We start from the raw sequence: 17,307 nt of genomic DNA, 5'->3' as shown, positions 1-17,307 counted from the left end.
TCCGATAAGCTTTTGACGATTGACCTGACCGGGTTTTTTGTACTTAAGACCCTAGAATTTATTATTTTAGAGTTTTGGGAAAGAGTTTATTATTTGTTATTTAGAATAAATAAATAAATTGTAATATCTAACGATAAGAAAATTATCACCCATGAACAACAACAACAGCAGCAACCAATTAGAAAAAAAAAAGTTAAATAACTATAAATTCAAAAGTGAATGAAAGATTTTCATAACTTTGGTAGCATCTTTTCAATATTTTTTTTAGTAAAAAATAGAATCCACCATCCCAACAGTCCCTCACGAACGATCCCACGATAATCTGTGAAAAGATAAATTAAGAAGTTGAAATTGACCACGACAAAGGAAAACATTGAAGATCTATTTGATGGTGGCATTTGGGTGCACCTCAAGCTAACTATTATCAACCTTCTTGCAATCTCCTTTTCTTACTGTTCAAACAGGAAATTCCAATTTCAATATTGCCGATGCAATCAAATACCCAATCATAGAAGTATAGTTCAGTCGTAGTCTCTGCGGCAACGTCAAAATCCTTCCTCAATCCGACCATTTCCGACACCATCATCCATCAGCCTTGCTAGTCATGTGATCGAAGTTCTTCGCGAAGACTTCGGGGGCAATGTACCCTGGTGTTCCGCGAGGATATGTCATGGGCACAATGCTCTCTTTTGTGTGACACAATTTGCCAATCCAAAATCCGATATCTTTGGACAGAAATCTTTGTCTAAGAGAATGTGGCGAGGCTTGATGTCGAAGTGGACTATTCTTTTGCACCCTCGATGTAGGTACTCAAGGCCTCGCGCAATGCCCATTGTGATATCATATAGCTTCTCACAATCAAGGAGTGTTGTTGCACCATGTTTGTCAGCGTAAATGAACCTCTCTTAAGGATCCATTTGACATGAATTCATAGACTAGAGCCCTCTTCGATCACTGCAAGCAAAAGCCTACCAAGCCGGCTACATTGACATGGGATGTTGCACTAATACTCACTACCTCATTCAGAAACTGTTCGAAGTTTCCGATGGATTCATTTAGGATCTTCACTGCCACTCGGTGACTGTTTCGGAGAGTCCTCTTGTACACAATGCCATATCCACTTTGTCCTAGTTTGCAGCTGAAGGATTTGGTCATCTCCTTTACTTCAGAATACTTGTATCGTTTAGGCAATGACGATACTAGATCATTGAGAATGGTTTCTACCTTTTGATATTCTTCGCGTGATGCTTCTTCTTGCGATAGACTTTTGCAAGCACAATCAGGCAAATCAAGAACCCTAATAAACCTGCAGCTGCTGTAAAAGAGTAGTGATTATTGAGCAACAGTGTCATTGTTTGGTCAGTTGCAGACTTATGAATTTGCTCAGAACAAGAATTATAATCATCCTGAACAATGAAGACAAGATATACAAGAATCAAATGCATACTGATTATTAGGGTCAAAGAATACATTTAGATCCATATAATTATCAATCGATTTGGTTTGATTTTATCGGCATGGGAATAAAAATTCTGAAGGAAAATCTTTAATGGTGATGATTACATATTCAATGTCTTTGTTGCATCTTAAAGTAAAATTACTATTAAACCATCTTAATACTTGTTGTGAGAACATAATCAAGTCTAGAGTAATTTCTCTAACAATTTTAAAGCATACGATGAAGAAAAAGATTACAACTATTCTTGAGACCATATGTTATGATTTGGTGAAGTTGAATAAATTTGCCGATACACTATAATCATGGATAGACTAGAATTTATTGTATTTTACTGACTCCCAGAAAATCGTAAAAACAATTACTTGATATCGAACAGGATTTACATGAACCAACTCTACGAAATAAGAAATTTGAATATAAACATCGATCAATGTTAGTATTTACCTTGGCGAATCGACATGAACCAACTCTGCTAAATACAAAAAATGTCGATCGATGCTAGTATTTACCTTGGTGAAATGAAAGTCGAAGAAACCGTAGCGTCTGAGCTTGGATACTGGTCATTAAGCAATCATGATTCAGTGAACTGTTTGTTCAACAAGTCATCATTTCACCATTCTTCCGTTCTAAATCTCTCTAAAAAGTGGCAATATCGAGCAAATTCAGTAAGTAAAACTGTTCAACATTTAGGAAAGAGCTGAAAAGGCATTAGTCGAGAACCAATATTGCATTGAACTCACCAGTCTCTGTTTTAATTTCCTGATTGCTTTCTCTCTTTCCAGTGCGAAATGTTTCAAGGACTGTAGATGTAAAGAGACAAATCATCAAAAACAATGCATAACTAAGGAAAAAGAAGAGTAAAGAAGCAAATGCTGATCATTACTCCACGACGCTGGATCTCAATTGATCTTTGTAATGCTTCTCTTTTAGTCAGAATATTGTTAGACAGCTGCAATGGACGAGCGTAGTTCTTTCCACGGTAGATAATTATTGCATGGCTTGTTCTAAGTTTCTCCACAGCAATCAGTATCCCACCACTCTCCACTTCAAGCAATCTTGCAGAATAATTAACGTGGTACTTTGCCTTTTGCTTGGTAATTACTTTCACAACTTCTCTATGTTTCCAGTGCTGATGAATACTTCCAATTACCCCGCTATAGATTCCACGCCTACCTGAAGAACTTTACATACTTAGAATCTTGATACAAAAGTATCATTTGTCCATTATTACAGCAGTCAGTAGCAACATAAAATTTGAAACAAGAAAATTTCTAGAATTGCAGAATTGAGTTGCTAAGGCCAGTAGTATTTTAGTAAAATATGCAATTAAGTTGGTGTGATTGTTTATACCTAGCAATATAACTTCATCCATGGCCAAGCCAATTTTACGAAAAGCCTGCCTCTCCTCTACCGTCAATATTTCCTGGTCTGCAACTTGGTCTGAAGGGCACCATGACAAACTAAGCTTGCTCAACAATTGATTGGATTTCTCAATCTTCTGATTAAGCTATCATAATGAGAGAAAAAGTTAATCAGCAAAGTCAAATTCATTGATAGTATAAATTAATTTACAAGTTAGATCGCATACAATGAAAAGCCTACGCTCATTGAGCCTTAGTTCCTTCTCCAGCTTTTCCTTTTCAGCTTCAATTTGAACTTGACGTCTATGATTCTTAATGTTAACTCTGGCATGATTTGTTTGAATGTCTTGAAATTCCATGTGTGTACCGGTACTGTTAGAACTGAGTGTGGTGTCCATTGTACGGGTCGAGTTTGTGGAACTGACTCGAGCTTCTTCTTCCTTGAGAAGTTCCTTATCAAGCTCTGCTTCTCTCTCGTCAATAAGATTAAAAACTCCATCTGGGAGAAAATCTTTGCCTCTGTATAAAATGATAAAGAACTTGTTTCTCAATATCAGAACTCCACCTGTGAGCCGCTGCATTATTATTCACAAAGATGTATCCATAAATGACTTCCATACGTTGCAGTTATGAGCAAAAACCAGGGTTTTAAATAACATTGATCATAATTAACATTGAAGGAAACAGGAAAATCAATGGGATTCTATGTAGAGCTATCCAGGGATTACAAAATTTGAACTCCTATGTAAAATAGCTAGTCACATTCGTGAGAAAAATTAATGCAATCTAAATAATGAATAAATATATTCCTTATTTATTTAATTATATCTAACACTGAGGCTTTGTTATTCCAATTATCAGATCTAGTTATTAGCATTTACAGGATGTAAAGACGATTGAGAGACTTCCATAGTATAATGATTTAGCATTAACCTTATTAACGTGAATAGGAAGTGAGACAACAAGCAGAAAACAAAGTCCTAGAAGATGCAACTAATGTGCTAAGGAAAAAAGTGTGAAGCAAAATCCAGTGAGTAAAGAAGATAGATAAGGCAGCTCTACAGATCAATATAGTTATTTCCAAGTTAAATTGTTTATGTAATCTTGCCTGTTTGGAAAGACTAGGAATTATTGAAACTGTAAGGCCCTAAATTTTCAGTCACTGACATCGTACAATAAGAGCGTGAAATATTAGAACTCCTGTTCTGAAAGCGGTAAAATCTTCTTTCAGAAGATGCATACTCTTTGTAGAACAAATAGATAATAACAATCTGAACATTCAAATGCACACCAAAAGAAAATTATACCTTTATTCTATATATAACAAATATAGAATTTGCAATAAAACATCAATAAACTTGCCTTGAGCTCCAATGACATTTGCTCATTGTTGGTATTTTGAATTCCTATTTTGATTGCAATCTTAGCTATGCAGCTTTTCTTCCAGAGCTTTATTATTGAAGAAGCCAAGCCTTGAAGTTTTGTGTTTCTACCTTTCAACAGAAGAAAATCTTGTTACTTCTTTTTTTATATAAATTATGCTCATAAAGAATGATATCTTCTGAGTAGTCAACAGTTATTTCCAAATTTTCAATATTACCACTACGCATTATATGAACACATCATTACACTTTCCTATTTTTATGCAATACAAATATAATCATATTAATCATATAGTTGAAAGTGGAGGGATTGGAATTGAAAAAACATATGGAATACTACCAATCTCCAAAGGGATGCATATAGTTTACCCTATTTACAATTAGTGCCAGCACATTGATAGAAGCAAATACTAAGTAATATGCAAAAAAATATAAATTTATAAAAGCTTTCTAGGTCCAAAACAGAATTAACAATAAGAAAAAAGGAATTGGGAATTATATTAAATGAATTGAAAACAAAGGATGTTCAGACTCCTGACAATATTGTTATATTGTTACATTTGGTTCTATTATGCTTAGAATATAAAGGATATTTTGGTCCAAAAGAAATAAAATTGAAATTACAAGAAATATTGTCAACAAGAAACCTCTTACAAATTTTGATGGTATGCATCAAAAATAAATTTACCATTTGGTTCAAGATAATAAATTAAATATGGAATAACCGCGAAAATTATAAATAGTACAATTGTTGTCATTATTTGTATTAAATAATAAGATATTTGTTTCAGAAACTTAGGTAAGAATAATAGAAATTTGGAGCGGGACATGAAACAAGGTAAGCTCATTCCTATGTGTTCTGTTACTGAAGAAATGTGTTAAAGTGAATGTGGTGGAGGTTAAACTCCCTTATATATTGGATAAAGGATGACAAATTTGACCATTCCTTCTCAAGAAATCTTATAACATTTTGAACCAAAGCAGCCAAACGAGCAAGAATAACATGAAGTGCATACATATAAAGAACAAAGAAGCTCAATGTCTATGGGAGTAATTACCAAGAGCAAAATGTGTGGGTAAAGAACGGGCAAGTTTCCGCAAATAGGTCAACTCATCATCTGCTAGCTTTACTCTTATACCAGGGGGACGCATCCTGAATGGAGGCCTGAAACCAGGAACAACTTCTGGGAGCATGTCAGCATCCACTGGCAGTGGCGTTCGCCACCACCAGTCAACAAACCGGGGACCTAATCCATCCAATAATCTGTTTGCTTCTCTCTCATAAAGAGATCCTTCAACTGGATGTTGAGTTTCATAATTCTTGTTGGTTAGATAAATATTATTTTCCATATCCTTCATTATTCCACCAGAGTTTGCTGAAAAAATAGCATGATTACTGTAAAATATGCCAAGATTCACTTGATCAACAGCATTATGGCAATTAGGGGTATCAAGAATCATTCCATATTTTTCTCCCCTATAGATAACTAGGAAATCTCTCTTTATCCATACAACCAAACCTCCAGTCTTTGTCTGTCAAATGTATGAGAAGTTTAAATATATGTTAAAGCAGCAAACATAACAAATCAGCTAATAACTGTCAGTCACCCACTTTGGCAAACTAAATCTTATCATAAGCAGAGTACAAAGATAATAATCATAGTAAAATAAAAAAGTTCAGAAAGGTGCATAATCAATATTATGATTAAGGAGACATAGACAACAATGCCAGAAATAAGCGAGAGATGGTTAAGGAGTATGTAGCTCTGATAGACTAATAATTTAGTAATCCAAGTAACCTTGTAATTGCACATAGATAAATCTAACATATTGTGTCTGAAATTATTGAAATTAAGTTAACAGATGTTCATTTTATATCTAATTATTTATTAATCTGACTTCCGACCATTTTTTTGGGCTTTGAACAGAGACAGGTAAGCAGAATATCAATATTAGGAGTAATGATATGATACAGGAAAAGAAAAAAAAAGAAAGAAAAGGAACAATGCAACTAAGAACAACTTAGCAAAACTCTCATGAGCTTAAAGGATTCTGTTGAAGCTAGGAGGCCTCACACCCATTGGTGTCCCATGAACAAATGTAGTGATATTTATATAAATGTAAATTGGTCCATTTCCTAACAACTTAAGCTTTACAAGTAAGTTATTAGCCAATCAATTTTAACATGGTATCAGAATAAAAGGACTAAGGTTAGAATCCTGTTTGTTTCAAAAATAAAATAAAAATGATGGGCATGTGGAGGCATGTTAAAGCTAGGAGACTCCACACCTATTGATCCAATACGGACAAGTGTGGTGATCATTTATATAAATAAGATCACTTTTTAACAACTTTAGGTTTTGAAATAAGTTATTAGCCCATTGACTTTTGCTATTAGCATTTGGAATAAGTACTTAGCCAATCAACTTTACCACATGTTGTTAGCTTTTGAAATAAGTGTTTAGCCAATTAATTTTAACAAATTCAACAATATTGACAAGAAGAGAACTGCAATTGCACAAGAAATAAATGCGGTTCTAGATAATAGGTCTTCCATATAAATGGCATTGATAACTATATGTTCCTGGAAACTCCTTATCACAAGATATGGATTGAATTACTGGACCATAGACACAAATAGATAAAGTTGCAACTGTTGTCAAACAAATTATGTCCTGGGGAGAGGCATTTGGATTGAAAGGATTGATGTAGACCCTGAAATTTATTGGCTAAGGGGGTAGAGCTTGCCCAACGTTCCCTCCATAAGTTAATGGGCAGCTATTACCTCTTCAGTAATGGAGGCCAACGATGGAAACCCAACTACGCATACATATTCAAATGGTCAAAACCCTTGCATCGGCGCCCGCCTCAAAACTCCCTTTTGAGAGAAATATGCAATACCAATCCAAGGTTCGCTCCTTTTGAAAAGTTTCCACCGCCACTTCCTAAATCTAACTGTGTAACAAAATTCCATAAAATAACTGGATGGAAGAATGCAGAAAAGTAATAGAGTAGAGAGATTCACATTGCTATATGAACGGAGAGAAAAAAAAAAGTAAATTTTGAATTAGAACACACTCGAAAGGCACCACTGACCTCAACAATTTCCCTAGCTCTGTCCATGTTTCGCCGGAGGGGCTCCACAATCCTAACCATGACAAGCTCATCCTTCCTCCAACCCCGCTGAATCTCCTCCACCACCACTTGCGTCACGCCAGCTTTCTTGGCCTTCACCCACTTCTTCATCTTCTTTGCTTCGCCTCGCAGTCGAAAGAGTAAATCAGGAGCAAGCACCAATTCCGCCGCCGTTATCTCCTTCACCTTCTTCTCTCTCCTAAACACTATCTTATCCTCCTCCACCGAAACCCACGGAATCCTCCGACCGCCTCCAGAATCTCCTGTCCCAAGTGGGATGTCGAGATCCACTACCTCCATCCCGCCAGAAACACCGGAAGAGGTCGGTTTCTCGTCATCCGCCTCCAGCGAATGGAGCTCGCGGAGGCTCTTGACGTTTCTAATAATTCCGAGCATAGCATAGCGACTCCGACCTCCTCTGACTTTTTCAGTGAGGTCCCTATCGGCGCGGCCATCGTTCTTGTGCTTCCTCCTGGCGCTTCTACGGGGGCTCGAGGGGTCCAGGACTTGGTCCCGGGGGAGGACAAGTGGGGAGGACATCCACGGAGCGGTGGGCATCTTGAGCGCGTCAGATCCGTCGGGGAGGATCCATGAAGGCACAGCGGAGGGTGGCCGGTCCTCTCTCTCGCTGGCCGGCGAAGGGACGTCCTGCTGGGCGGAGGCGAGCAGGCGAGGAGGCCGGAGGCTGTGAGGACGAAGGGCGAAGGAGCGGAAAGAGGACGAAGGGATCGGGAGGAAGGAGAAGAAGGCGGAAGAAGGACGAGGAGACGGAGGCGGCAGCATCATCACCGGCGAAACGAGGTCGACTCTCGAAAATATCAAAGGGATCCCAAGCAACTAGAAGGCTTAGGTGAGGTAACACCCATGAAATGGGCCGGCCTGTTTAGGGCCCATCAGATAATAGACCCGAGATGAAATTAACTCATTAGTTAAGTAATCGGTTAAAAATCAAATTGATCGAGGCCGATTCTTCTGTAAAAAGAAGGAATCAGTCACCCTAACGGGCCCAGACGATCGGCTTCACGACTATCTATGAGGAGGTAAATCAAGAAATTACAGTTGACCACGACGAATAAGAGTATTGCTCGATGTTCCTATTGAGATCCGCTTTTTGGATGCGCCGACTCTTCTCAGCACCACACTTGGACGGGCTTAGATGAGAAAGGGATCACGGAGCTTCTAGGACCTGCGCTCACAACAATCGTGAGAAGGAAGGTCAGGGGTTGCCCTGGCGCGACCACTCCGATGCTTAAGTTAGTTCGTGAGGGAGGAGGAGGAAAACGAGAATGAAAAGTGAGAATTATGAGATTGCATACCTTCCTCCAGATACAGAACCAACCTTATATATGAGTCTGAGAAGTCATGTCACATCATGAGTATGGTTGATGTCCCATCATAGGTATGAACTTGTTAAAAGACATAGTATATTCAGAGTATATGTCCCATCGTTGACTTGTACCTGAGGGGTCATGTCACATACATTTGTCAGAATATTACCATGATTAGTGGCAGGGGTGGCAGGGGGACATTTATAACCGTATGATGGCGGAGTGGTCTTTCAAAGGACAGGACAAGAAGGGTCGAAGGAAGTTGATTCGGCTCGGGCGGATGATCCCGAGTCGAAGATTCGAATCGACCATCAAAGAGAAAGTTGACATAGAGCCAAATCGGTTTGGAAGATCCGTCTCCCTGCCGACTCGGTTCGATTTGGGAGGGTGATTCCGCGTTGCGGATTCGAGTCAGCTTGGTTGTTTTGAGGGTTGAGGGGAACCTCTATGAGAGGGCTCGGACTCGGGATACGGAAGACTTCCACCAGACCTCGACCCGACTCGGCCAGCAAGACTCGACTCGAGTTTGAGGTGCCGGAGGAGTCGGCTCGATCTGGGCTCTATGACGCGCTAAGCCGGACTCGATAGTCTGCTCTCGGGCTTGACGAACCGCGACCCCACTCCTTACGACCATAACACTCGACTTCGCCGAGAGATCGAGTCGATTCTATCTTCAAAAAAATCATGCTGATCAAATTTCATCATTAAAATTAAATAAATCAAACTAATAAAAAATTTTAAGTTGATCGATTATCAAATTAATCAAACTTTTTTAATAGTTGAAATATTGATATTGATATATTAATCGATTACTATTAAATTGAGAGTGTTCCGAATGGGAAGTTAGATAAAAATATCAAAAGACTTCTATCTATCAATTCAATTTAATCAAATTTTAAATTTAAAAATTCAATTGAACCGAATAGATCAAAATAAATAAAATTTTTTAAAAAATAATATTTTAAATTAATCAAATCGAACTTTCAAATTCAATCTCATCCAAAATATGGAGGTGACCTACCATTTAGGTCGGAGCCAAGTTGATAGGTCGGAGCGAAGTCACGTATTTGTTTGTTCAAGTTTTAGTCCGGGGCCGGCGATGTTGAAACAAGGAGGATGTCAGGTGAGTCGACGACGGAAGAAAAGAAGACAACCCGAATGCCAAATAAGGTAGGCCGTTCTTGCTCTGCTTAAAATTCATATGGTAGGGAACGTTCGATGGACATGAGTTGGAGATATGCATTGCATTGTATTGCTTCCAGAGCTATCTCATTAAAATACTTCATTGTTCATGTTTTTGTTTTTGTTTTTGTTTTTTTTACAGTTTCTTTGACTCCAATGTCTTGTCATCTAAACGATCATGAATGATGCTCTACAATGTCTTGTCTGTGATTCTCAGGGCACTAGTTTTGTTCGATTAAGACACATGAAATAAAATCAAAGTAAACAAAGAAGAAAGTAAGGATAAAAAGGTAGTAGAAGATGAAGCACACTGATAAGTGACAAATAATATTGAGATTTTAGAAGGTTAACAAGGTCCCATCTTATTGAATAATAGACAAATGCATCACTTAGCCAATTCCACTACCACTAACACATAAATTAAAGTCGAGTCGAGTCGAGTTGATTATAAATCCATATCGATCTAGTTCTTGTCTAAACATCTTCTTTTTTCTTTCTTTTCTTCAAACTTCTCTTGTTCTAAGTTTATGAAAAGGTAGTTATAGGAGCTCGTCGGTGCTTTTAAAGCGATAAGTCAAAGATAAATATGTTCGAGTTCGCTTTTTTTTCTTCTTCTTCTCCGCTTAGGTAGTTGATTTACTTTCCTAGGTGCATTATACCTCTCCTTAGAGTAAAGAGAGCATTGATTCTCTTATTGCTAATGTGGATGAGATTCTAGAGACGAAGAAAGCTATGCATACAATTCGATAAAGATGAAAGATCAAGGGGAATTAATTGGAATAGATAGATTTGGGGGTGTTCCATGAAATATCTCATCAAGGATCCATCCACAGTCAAACTAGACGACCAACTAGTCAAATCACATGGTGCACGAATCTTAAAGCACCATCATCAAAGCGCGAATCTTGAAATCATATATTTTCTTCTTTCGGTGGAGCAGCGCGGTGCATATTCCAGCCGCCTCTGTTTTTTCGCCTCTGTTTTGTGCTGCTGCTCCTCCTCCTTTCCGATGAGAATTCATATTCGAAGATCAGAAACATATCGATAAATATCCCTTAATTCCATCCTTCCCTTTATCCTCCACCCTCGATGCCTTCCTTGCACATAATCCTGAAAAGGACGATCCACTCAGCGATGCAACAGTCAGTGAGAATCAAAGCTCGTCGCCATCAGTCTCGCCGAGCAGCTGCATCTTTTTTCTTGTCGACAGAGACGTCTGCGTGTTGCGGGGACTTATTCGTGGCGACCTGTGCTTAAGCTCCGCACGTAAACATGTCGCCGCCATGCACGGCTTGTCTGAGGAGTTGGTGGAACGAGCTGGCCATGTTATGTTGACCTTCATGGATCTGTGTTCGTGAATAGAGATTTAAGCGCGATCTCTTAAGAGAGATCCCGTAGAAAAACGAGGCTCGGTAGAGGATCGAGAATCGGATGGTGAATTTTGATAATGACATATTAAATTGGTGAGATATAGTGTTCTGCAGCTCGATATATAAATCCTCGCTCCGCGCCTGTGAAAGGAGAGGAAGAATAACGCCGATTGGGACGAAGATCTCGCCGCCTTCTCCTGCTAATTGACAGTGATTTCGCGGAGTTTGATTAGCGTTTGCCTGTATGCCAATTTCACTAGGCGGCGGCGGCGGCAGAGCAGTCCTTTCTCGGAGTACAGTGGCCGCCGGGAAGCGGCGGCGGGTCTTGCCCGCCGTCACGCTGCATCAGGGCTACTGGCGTTGCGGTGGCGGTGACAATGTGGAGCGGGAGAAGGAGAGCGTGGAACAGAGGGTGGTGGCGGTCATGGGCGCCACCGGCACCGGCAAGTCTAAGCTCTCCGTCCAGTTGTCGTCGATGTTTTGCGGAGAGGTCATAAACTCCGATAAGATCCAGGTGTACCGCGGCCTCGACATAACCACTAATAAGATGCCGGTGGCGGACCGTCGTGGGGTGCCACACCATTTGCTCGGCGAGCTGGATCCCGCCGCCGGGGAGCTGCAGCCTGCCGGGTTCCGCGCCTTGGCGAGTCACCTCATCGGGGATATATCCGCCCGCGGTCGGATACCGGTGGTCGCCGGCGGGTCGAATTCCTTCGTCCATGCTCTGCTTTCGGACAGGTTTGATCCGCTGTCCGACCCGTTCAGGGAGCGGTGGAAGCCGGTTAAAGAAGGGCTGCGGTACCGGTGTTGTCTCATCTGGGTGCACGTCGACGCAGCGGTGCTGGCGGAGCAACTCGACCGGCGAGTGGACGAGATGGTGGGGGAAGGCATGGTCGAGGAGCTGGAGCGCTACTTCGCGGTCGAGGGGGAGTCGGAGCGGCACCCGGGGCTGGGGAAGGCCATCGGGGTGCCGGAATTCCGGAGCTACTTCACGGGGCGCACCCGGCGCACCTCCGCCGCCTTCGAGGCGGCGCTTTCGGCTATCAAGGCCAACACGCGTTGGCTGGCGGAGGCGCAGGTGCGGAAGATCGACAAACTAGCCGCAATGGGGTGGCCGCTGAAACGGGTGGACGCCACGGCCGCCGTCGTGGCAAGACTCACCGGGGAGCCCCAGGCGGCACCCTGGCGGAGTGACGTGGCGGAGCCCAGCGTGAGGGCGGTGTCGCAGTTCCTGGCGGAGGAGGAGGAGGAGGACCGGACGTAGCCGCCGTCGCGCCAGCCGCAGGCGCGTCGTACTTAATTCCTGCAATTAATGCGCTTTACTCCCTCACTTTTTCTTATTATCACTTTATTTATTTTCCCCCTTCGAATTTCATCCTATTACGGATATATAGAGAGAGAGAGAGTAGAAAATAGTTAATTTCGCAATTTTCTTTTCTTTTTTTGTAAAATAAAAACCTATTAGTAAAGTGAGAGTGAGTGAGCAAGGAGGAAGGAGTTCAATTTTCAAGGATGAAGAACTCGGTTTTTGTAAAAATGTTCTAAAGGAAATAAAAATAAATAAATATTATCAAAATTTTGTTTTGTTTTATATTTTAAATTGAGTTAGATGGAAGAAGAAGAATATGCCCCCTTCCCACACTTTGAGTGTGACTTGGGTCACTCAAGTAGTGTGATAATATGCAAATGGCAAAGTGATGTGAGTGAGAAGGAGAATAACTTTTTGATCTATCATTGTGGAATAAGGGAAGGAAATGACATTAATTATATGCATACATTTGTATAGAATATGATCGATATGATGTTTGTTTCGGTCAATACATCATGGATGGTTCAAACATTAGTTTAAGGCTCAACCGACGTGCACGCTCTTAGAAGAGAGTCATCCGGAGGGAAGAGAGGTCCTGAAAAGCATTTAAAAAGAGAGTTAGAATGGTACTGGGGTTGAGTCCTGGCAAGTCACTCCGACGCTTAAGTTAGGATTTGGCGTAAGGAGAGAGTTTAATGACTTGAGAAATTATTATGGTATACCTTTGCCCATGGGCATGAGCTACCTTTTTATAGCAGCCGCCTTCCGTTCCGAAGTATTAGCAACTGTTTGAAAAATATTCTAATGTACCTATTCCGCTTTTGGAAGATTCCGTCTATTGCCAGATATTTGAGAATGCGTTCCTATTTTTATGGGAGAATCGGTTTTGTGCTCTCCGATTTAGGCGGAACAACCACTTCTTTTAATAAATATTATGTGTGTAGGAAGTTGATCTTGAATGCAAGAATCATGCCAAGACTGAACCGTGAGGTCGGCACACGATGCGGGAGGCATGCCGAGACAGAGTCATGAGGTCGGCGCGTGATGCTTGAGATGTGTTGAGACCGAGTTATGAGGTCGGCATGCAAAGCTGGAGGCGTGCCGAGACCGAGTCGTGAGGTCAGCACACGATGCGGGAGGCATGCTGAGACTGAGTCATGAGGTCGGCGCGTGATGCTGGAGGCGTGCTGAGATCGAGTCATGAGGTCGGCACATCAAGCTAGAGGCATGCCGAGACCGAGTCGTGAGGTCGGCACATGATGCTGGAGGCATGCTGAAATCGAGTCGTGAGGTCGGCACATCAAGCTGGAGGCGTGTCGAGACCGAGTCGTGAGGTCGGCACATGATGCTGGAGGCGTGCTGAGATCGAGTCGTGAGGTCGACACATGATGCTGGAGGATGCCGAGACCGAGTCGTGAGGTCGGCACATGATGCTGGAGACGTGCCGAGACCGAGTCATGAGGTCGACCACAAGCCAGGGAGCTGGTAGAGATCGAAGTAGAAGATTAGCACATAGTTTGGGAAACAAACTAAGTCCGATCCGAAATGAGAGGTCGGGGTCTTGAATTAACGGATGCTTATTTTAACTCTTTTTCCCTTATATCTCTTTGTATCCGATGTCCACGTAATCGCAAATTATCCCTGCCAGATCAATGTTCTATACTTACAACTTTATAATTAATTAATTACTTGTTAGCGTGGTTATAAAGTTCAAAGGTTCCACGAATTGAGGGTTTCAATTTAATAATTTATAGGATTATCACAGCCATAGCCACATAAATATTCCAAGGACGGTCAATAGCTTTTGAAGAGATAACTAATAAATAAATTATCAACATGCACTTTTGTAGCTTTTAAAGTAGTACTAACTTATAGCTTGAGTGTTTTAGGCATCATATTCACTTCGTACAGTGTTGAGAAGAGTATGTAAAGTCACTATGATTTTGTAATTGTTATCGATTATTAATTCTATGGTGCACTATATGCTATATGCCATTTCATTTCTTTACAATTACTTTCCTAACTAATCACGTGAAGCTTATGGAGAACCATGGCATCCTCTAATATTTATCGATTAGATCGACATGTTCGATGCATGAGACGAATAATATTAATCGTTTTCTAGAAGTAGATAGGAGGCCATTTGCCATTTGAATCAACTATTTTCCATTGGCAGATAAAAAAAAAAAGAAGATCATGATGAGGTAAAATTGAATGTAATCAATTAGATAGACATGCATGTTGCATGAGATGAATAGATACTAATCTTAACTCTAAAATTGGTCTATATATCTCATGGTTTAATTTGCTTGAAATCTCCAAATATAAGTCGATCACTTGTTCTATCTTGTTCTTGATTGACTAAATGTAAGTGTGATTCTTTGAACTATATATATATGGCAAGATCAACATATAAGTGATTTGTCGGAAAGAGGGAGTATCTCGATGCGAGAGGCCCCTTTTCTAGGGTTGTAAATGACTAGTCAAGTTATGTCAAACTTTGTAGCATTCAAACTTGTTTCATAAGGTAACAAAGTCAAACAAAATTGAGCTTAAAATGAATCAAACTGTTGAAATGATTGTTCAAACTTGATTTAATTTCTTTATTATAAGCTTGAGCTTGGTTCAAGCTTGACTTGAGTTTTAAATGTTATCGTCTTGATTTGTTTAAATGTTATCGAGTTCCCAATTCAATTATTTGATTATTTGAAATTTTTACATTTTAAACTTATTTGATTGGTTATTGAGTTTGATAATACAAACTTGTTTATTCATTTTGAAAGTTTCTTTGTTTATTTAGCACATTGATAAAAGTTTATTAATGAACATACTTCAAGAACATTATTCACGAACAATATTAATGAATTAAACATATATATAGAAATTTATATATTGCATGAACAATGCCATTTTATAATTATTTTATTTATTTAGTTTTTACTTATGTACAGTTAATCCATTTAAGATTTTTTTTTTAGGGTTTAGGGGTTGAGTTATAGTATTAAGCACAAAAAAAATTTAAAATAAAAAAAATTGAACGTTGTCGCGCACGGCGTCACAGGGTGTGCAGAAATTTCTCTAACATATATATATATAGCACACCCCTGTGAGCACAGTGCGCAACAGAAGATTCCAAACTTTTGGAATACTAAAATGTTTTTTTATAATTATTTTTTTATTTTTTTATTTTTAATACTATAATCTTTAAGATATTCTAAGGGGTTGATATAGTATTAAATAAAAAAAAATTTTAAATGAAAAAACTATAGTTACTCATAGGGTGTGCAGGATAACAACCTAGCACACCCATTAGCACCTAAATTTTTTTGTTTTGAATTTTTTATATATGCTTAATACTATAATATATCTCTATATATATAAAATCTTATATGGTTTAACTATAACTTATATATATATACTAGAATACTTTATGGATATCATAATATATATATATACACATTATATATATATATATATATATATATATCAGGTACGTATTGAACCAACATAAACAAACTCTTAATTACTAAATCGAACATCAAACTTATTCATAAACATTCGATTCATTTACCGCCTTATCATTTTCTATTATAACTTAATATTGCTCTCAAGTATATATATATATCTCGATGCAATCCCACACTTAAAAGTCTCTCGATGCTTATCATGATCATTCCACACTTAAAAGTCTTTCGATGCTTATCATCATTCCCTCTCGAAAAGATATTCTCAATTTCATATGCCAACTAAACATATATATAATAGAGGATATGCAAAGCCTAAAGGCCTACCATGCCGCATGCATGCGCACCATCCTCCCTCATCTGCATGCGATGCAAAAGCAACGACAGCCATAATGGCAGCCATTGCCACCCCAGTGAGCTCCCACATGATGCATGTGGAAACCCTAGCTAGCTAGCCAACTAAAACGAGCTTTATTACCATTGAAGAGATCTGAGGAAGTTTATCGTTTGCACTGTGAAGGATTATTGGCTATATATATATAATCGATCTGTGAGTTCATGCAACACATGCAATATTAACGGTACGAGCTGAGATCGATGGAGTGCGGCGCCGATGGATCCTCATCGCCCTCGGCGGCGCAGGCGCAGCTGGTGGTGGTCGAGGAGCTCAGGAAGGAGCTGGAGCACGAGCGGCTGCTGCGGCGCAGGGCGGAGGCGGCGAGCAGGGCGCTGGCCCGGGAGCTCGCGGAGGAGCGGCAGGCGAGGGGGCGGCTGGAGGAGGAGCTCGAGAGGAAGCGAGCGGAGGCGGCGCGCGCGGAGAGGGAGATGGAGGAGGAGCGGCGGATGCTGCAGATCGCCGAGCTGTGGCGGGAGGAGCGCGTGCAGATCAAGCTGCTCGAGGCCAAGGTCGCCATGGAGGAGAAGCTGCAGCAGATGACGATGAATGCGACGGCGTCTGATGGGCAGCGCCGGGCGGCGATGAAAGTCAAAGTCAACGACGGTAAATGTCAATGCGGCGGCCAGGCGAAGAAGGAGGTGGAGAACCCGCACATCCGGAGAGGGATCAGAGGCCACGTGGAGTTCTCGAAGGTGGTGAGGACGGCGACCCAGCACAAGAGTGGCGGCGGCGGCGGGCTGGAAGGGGGCCATATCGAGCGAGTCAACGTTGGAGTGCCAGAGGGCTCAGCTCCGCGTGCTGATGCGGCATAAGAACGTAAATGAAGGAGCCTTTGGAACTTCCATCGATTTTGTCAGTTGAGTTTCTAGTTTTGATGGATTTTCAAATCTTGCCTATGGAACAACAAAACTAATAAAATT

At 40.5% G+C, this 17,307-nt stretch overlaps 2 protein-coding genes and 2 pseudogenes across 2 annotated transcripts; 2 read left to right on the top strand and 2 right to left on the bottom strand.

The window, feature by feature from the left end:
- Positions 1–424: 424 nt before the first annotated feature.
- Positions 425–2,023, bottom strand: LOC141835527 (PR5-like receptor kinase; annotated as a pseudogene).
- LOC141836160 (chloroplastic group IIA intron splicing facilitator CRS1, chloroplastic) lies at positions 1,225–8,123 on the bottom strand. The gene is made up of 9 exons (XM_074723583.1): positions 7,299–8,123; positions 5,261–5,735; positions 4,183–4,313; positions 3,048–3,395; positions 2,810–2,966; positions 2,343–2,632; positions 2,200–2,259; positions 1,969–2,095; positions 1,225–1,315 (listed from the first exon to the last, which is right to left on the bottom strand). The coding sequence occupies exons 1-8, from the start codon at positions 8,121–8,123 to the stop codon at positions 2,054–2,056; spliced, it is 2,328 nt and encodes a 775-aa protein (XP_074579684.1). The 3' UTR covers positions 1,225–1,315; positions 1,969–2,053.
- Positions 8,124–11,461: 3,338 nt separating this feature from the next.
- LOC141836686 (adenylate isopentenyltransferase-like) lies at positions 11,462–12,481 on the top strand. Its single transcript, XM_074724197.1, has 2 exons — positions 11,462–11,515; positions 11,567–12,481. Exons 1-2 carry the CDS (start codon positions 11,462–11,464, stop codon positions 12,479–12,481), a joined length of 969 nt encoding a protein of 322 aa, XP_074580298.1.
- Positions 12,482–16,587: 4,106 nt separating this feature from the next.
- On the top strand, positions 16,588–17,248 carry LOC141835526 (uncharacterized; annotated as a pseudogene).
- The last annotated feature ends 59 nt before the right edge of the window (positions 17,249–17,307 follow it).

This window comes from Curcuma longa, chromosome 10 (genome assembly GCF_044706935.1).
Source record: "Curcuma longa cultivar G26 ecotype Majalengka, Jawa Barat chromosome 10, ITB_CL_G26_1.1, whole genome shotgun sequence".
NCBI lineage: Eukaryota > Viridiplantae > Streptophyta > Magnoliopsida > Zingiberales > Zingiberaceae > Curcuma > Curcuma longa.
The sequence above is the reverse complement of the archived record's forward strand: the minus strand, read 5'-3'. Positions and strand labels throughout refer to the sequence as shown.